The 5709-nt window shown below is 27.0% G+C and overlaps 1 protein-coding gene across 5 annotated transcripts in view; it reads right to left on the bottom strand.

Annotated features, from left to right (window-relative positions):
* LOC122637309 (heat shock protein DDB_G0288861-like) overlaps positions 1-5703 on the bottom strand; it is a 35555-nt gene extending 29852 nt beyond the window's left edge. For 3 of the 5 annotated variants that reach the window (XM_043829329.1, XM_043829330.1, XM_043829334.1), the window contains exons 1-3: positions 5279-5703; positions 1831-2077; positions 736-834 (exon numbers count right to left, since the gene is read on the bottom strand). In XM_043829329.1, the coding sequence (XP_043685264.1) occupies positions 736-834; positions 1831-2077; positions 5279-5696 (764 nt within the window). In that variant the 5' untranslated portion in view covers positions 5697-5703. The remainder of the gene's footprint in view (positions 1-735; positions 835-1830; positions 2078-5278) is intronic. The other 2 variants (XM_043829333.1, XM_043829335.1) reach the window with 2 other exon arrangements.
* Positions 5704-5709: the final 6 nt, after the last annotated feature.

Genomic DNA, 5709 nt, shown 5'->3' with positions numbered 1-5709 from the left:
GCTTTCGTATTAGACAATAAAAGTCATCAATATCCCATATAACCAGTTATAGAAATATAGTTAGAAAAGAGAATGTAAAATGTTACAGATCTAATCGAGGTCAAGGGGGTCGGGGCTCGACTGTAACATTAGAATAAAAGACCCTTTGAAATCGAATATCATAATCGATCGATACAGTCCCAAAGAAAAATTTTCAAACAAAAATTAACAAGACCCAAATACACGCACACATACACATACACGTACACGTACACACACAAAGAGACAATACTTGCAAAAATAACTTCAAATTAAAATTTGAAATCTTCCCATTAGAAGCAATTGTCATTAAAATTCGATATCAAGGACATCATAGCACATGATCGAAGATAAAAAAAAAAAAAAAAAAAAAGAAGTAGAAAAACGAGGAGTACAAAATTACAATTACAAATGATTCAAAAGGACGAATTCTCAATGGACACTGTGCGGCAATGAAGTATAATAAATTAAAACAAAAAAGTTAATAAATAAAAAATGAAAACGATTTCATTACAAAAAAAAAAAAAAAAGAATGGTGACGAATTAGAGTTGTAATTTAAAAAAAAAAAAAAAATGAAAAGAAAATTACAAAAATAAATTACAAAAATTAATAGAAAAAAAAAAAAAAAAAAAAAAAAAAAAAAAAGAATAAAAATATTTTTTTTTTTTAATTTAAATAATCAATAAAAAAGGAGTGTATTCCATCGAGATATTTACTGCTTGAAGGACCTTCGAGGCTTCACCGGAGTAACCAATCTATAGCTTCGAGATGATAGTCCAATCGAAGTGATTGAAGAAATTGAACTTCTTTTACTGCTGCAAATATATGAAATATTTCAGAGAGTAGTTAGTTTCGTATAATTGAACTATACGAAATTAATTACATCTTCTTATTTTATTGTTCTTTTTTTTTTTTCTTAATTTTTATTTTTTGTTTTCTTTCTTTGTTTTCCTCCACTCTTTGTCTCGTATCGCATACATAAGCTCCGCCCACCCTGCCCCCACCACCACCATCACCACCAATTACTATCGTCCATTTATAAATCCTCGTCCAATCATTATCATGAACGAATATGACAATTAATTTTTGTCAAATCGGTTTATTAATTTTCCGAAATCGTGAAGTAATTAATTTCAAAATGGCCGATCGAAAGGAAGATTAATTTCGAAGGAATCGAATTGAGAAAATTGATTGTTAATTAATTAATTCGAAGAAGAAAAGTTTATTTGAAAGGAAGCCGTCGAATAAATTTCAATTGGTTTAAATCAAATTAATCGAAGACAAATTGATTTAAATAATATAAAATTGTAATGGTTAAGAAACTGATTGGATTAAAGCGAAAAAAAAGAAAAGGAAAAAAAGAAAAAAAAAAAAAACATGGAGAAAATGAAAGAAGAAAAATAAATATCTAAACATTTATTTGTATATTAATATATATATATATATATATATATATATATATATATATATAAATTGAAATTGTTAGAAAATTAATTCGCTTAAAAAAAAAAAAAAAAAAAAAAAAAGAAAATATCTGAATATACATTTAATATTTATCAATATCAAATATTAAGTATATTAATATAAACTAAAAAAAAAAAAAAAAAAAGTAATCAATATATAAATTATATTAATATAAATATATAAAAGAAAAACGAATTAATAATAAATATACACACATTTATTATAATAATAAAAAAATATATATATATATGTATATAAACAAACAGAGAAAGAAAAAGAATTAAAAAAAGAATTATAATAACAAAATATAATAATAATAAAATATAATACAATAATAATAAATATACCTTTCGTGATCGCACGAGTCTGTGAGTAACTCGCTAGCACTTCTACTTCGTGCTTCTTCAGCCCTTCCAGCAGGATGTCTAAGTGTGACATCTTCCCGCGGGATCCGTCCCAATTCTGAACTATCCCGTTCGCCATTCCCAACTGTACCGGGTGCAGATACCAAACGTACGTCAGCCGGGCCACGACTTTTCCTTCGAAAAATTTTTCTCAATCCTCTGAGTGGATGAAAACGTCGTTTTTTTGGTTCTGCAAAATCCACGATGTCAACTAGTTTTCAATTAATTTTCTTTTCTTTTCAACTTTTCTATCTCTATGATTTCTAATCTGTTCTAAAGCTTCTTCATCTTATCTATTACATGTGTATACGTATATATATATATATATAAAGTATTTCTAAGATCATGGTTCTAATCTTTTTAAAAATCTCATGTTCTTCTATCGATCGAATCAATTTTCTTTTCTTTTTTTCTCTTTTTTTTTTTGTAATATTTTTTTTTTCTTTCTATAGATGTCAATAAAATATTGTGTTCTATTTCTTCTTTTTTCTTTTTTTAATAGTTCGTCCATTATACTTGGACAAATTATTTATTTAGAATGGATTAGAAAAAAAAAAAGAAAAAAAGAATGAATATATATATATATTCAAAATTGTTTAATATCATAGTTAAAATTATAGTTTAAATATTTATTTAAAAAAAAATAATAATAACAATCAAGAAATTAATTTAGTAATTAATAATATATATATATAGTTTTATTTGTTTCATAATAAAAAAATATTTAAACAAATAAATATTTATAATAGACAATTTTCATTAATATATATATATATATATATAGATTTATTTATTTTATATCGTAACGTTAACAAGGATATTAATAATTATTAATAATACTTATAAAACGTCGAAATAATAAATTTAATAATATCGAAAATAATCACTCTTTTTTCTTTCTTTTTTTTTTTTTTTTAATTCACTTAATAAAATTAATATCATTCATTATTGTTAACGCAATTTATTATAATATCGATTAGAATGCAACGAAATACAATAAAGAAAAAAAATGTCCCTAGATCTCTCTTTTATATATATATATATATATATAAAAAGAAAAAGGTACGTCTTACCAAGGAAATCGTTTAATTCAAAGAAACTATTCATCCTATTTTCCATTGTCACTATAAGAACTGTAAAACTATATAGTATACGAACAAAAAGTTAACTACATATATACTATAATACCTGCACCTGACTGACTTTACCATCGCAAGTCTCTCATAACATTGGGAACGGCATCGATAAGATTAGAAAACGTTTGATAACTCTATCGGTTTCGATATATATCTCGTCAACTTGAAAAACGTTTTAATATCGTTGTATGCGTTTGTATGTATTAGTATGTGAATATGTGTGTATGTACGTATATGTATGTGAATATACGTACATCTATTAAATGTACACATGTACGTTCAGTATCATTATATTATTATTATTATTATTATTATTATTATTATTATTATTATTCTTTTTTTTTTTATTGACAGAAAAGAAAACGAAAGAAAAAGAAAGGAAAAGAGAATCGACGCAGTCAATTTTAGTTGAATATTTTTTTTTTTTTTTTTTTTTTTTTTAATAAATTTTTAATTTTAAATTACGATAGGTAGTTTTATACGTGTGTCTGTCTGTTTTCTATATACGTGAATGTCATTCTTTTCTTTTTTTCTTTTTTTTTTATGTTAAATAGACTTTTTGGGACTTATGATTTTTTTGATCTTACAATTGTAAGTTTTGTTTATTCGATTGATAAAATATCTTGTTGATCAGTTGCATGGAAATTTAAAAAAAAAAGAAGGAAAAATTGAGAAGAAAAAAATTGGGACTTACGAAGAGTCCGAAGTTGGGACTTTTTTGGGCCTTATGATTTTTTGAAGTATATCATAATTATAATACTTTTATTTTCAATCGATTAATAAAGTCACTTTTACGTTGATATTCAAATAAAAAAAAAAAAGAATTTAGGCCTCGTGATGTAGACAATTTTGGGCCTTTTTGGGCCTTACAATTTCTTTTTTACATACTGTGATATAATTACACTTTAATAATGTTACAATTTATTTATTTATTTGTTTACTTGTCTTCTTTTATTTTTTAGAAACGATTTCTTAATTTTTTTTTCTTTTTTCTCTCTTTTTTTTTTTTTTTTTGGTACAGAAAAAATTTAATGAGCTTTACTACAGTATAATCGTACAGTACAAATGATAAAATAGGAAGAAACTTGAGTATATATACATCTGGAACGATTCAGGCGTGACATTGTTTTTCACGGTTGACCAATGACAAAATCGTTCGAGCATCACATTAATGGCCGCGACTTTTGCGAATAATAGCAGAGTCTAAAACTTCTTTCTCTTTATATTCTCGGAAATTTTGTTTCTCTCTTATTTCCTTTTTTATCATCTCTTTCACTCTCCTTAATGTAGTCTACACATAGAGTGACTCAAAAGTTTCCAAATAAATTATGAAAAAATCGACTTTAATAAACTTTTTCGAGACTATTCGGACTAATTATTATTATCATTTTTTTTTCTATAATTTTCTATCTTTCAAATGATAAAATTACAAATTCACGAATATTTTAGACCCACCCAGTATATGTATTTATCCATATACTTCGAGATTACTTACAAAAATAATTTCTATCGATGTTCCATTTGTAAGAAATTGGCTTAACAATTTTTGACCCGATTTATATGTGTGTGTGTGTGTGTGTATGTGTGTGATTAGGTCCCTTTCAGTGTTTAGAGAAATTAAAGGAGATTTTATCAAGAAAATTATATCTACTCGCTATACTCGACATTGGAATTTTGTTGGACCAAAAGAGACACACAGAAAAAGAAAGAGAGAGAGAGAGAGAGAGAGGGATATAGAAATCGTGAAAGTGGGTCATGGCCAATCGTGGGCGAGAATAGTCGAATGTTTGTAAGAACAATGAAAATGACACAATCATCGAATCCGCAGTCAAAAAATAACAAAAAGATCCACGAAACTATCACAATTCGATTTATAATCGACGATTGAACAAATCTTTTGTTCAAACTGGTATATCTACCAGGTATTACAATATATATATATACATTAAGTGAAAGTTACAACGATGTAAACATATCTCTCACTGTAGTAACACTCGTACCGATTAATTCTGAATTAGTATGACTAATAAATTTCTATATATTTTCTTTTTACTTCACATATAAAAAAAAAAAAAAAAAAAAAAAGATCCCTAGAAGTCACTAAACTTCAACAAAATTAATAAAATAGAAAAAACATTGGTTACCATTCGCACTTCACAGTTATAATTCAATTAAAACATCTCTGCTAACAACAACAATAACAACAAATAAATAAATTAATTAATTAATTAATTGATTGATTGATTAATACTGACCTTTAGGTAAAGGATCGACGCTACTGTTCGACGAAAAATCACCAATTCCAAGTCCACGAGGTTGTTGTTGCTGTTGTTGTTGATTATGTTGATGATGATGATGATGATAATGATGATGGTGATGATTTGGGGGAGGAGGAGAAGCTTCTCTGACGCAGCCCATTAAACTTAAAGCTCCACTAACACTTCCACCGCTACTACCACCCCCATTTCCACCTCCTCCACCCCCACCCCCACTCCCACCACCACCTCCTCCTCCTCCTCCTCCACCTCCCCCACCACTATTACTCGCAGTTGACATTCCGCCACTCTGAAACATCCCGAAGAACCAAACAGCTACGTATGATTCACGAACACGTTGATACCAATTGGTTATGAACGAATTGTCACGTGACTTCCAACTCTTCCATCCATCCATCTTGTTTTTTTTT

This window comes from Vespula pensylvanica, chromosome 25, assembly GCF_014466175.1.
Source record: "Vespula pensylvanica isolate Volc-1 chromosome 25, ASM1446617v1, whole genome shotgun sequence".
Taxonomy (NCBI): domain Eukaryota; kingdom Metazoa; phylum Arthropoda; class Insecta; order Hymenoptera; family Vespidae; genus Vespula; species Vespula pensylvanica.
Note: the sequence above shows the minus strand (reverse complement) of the source record. Positions and strands in the feature narration are given on the sequence as shown.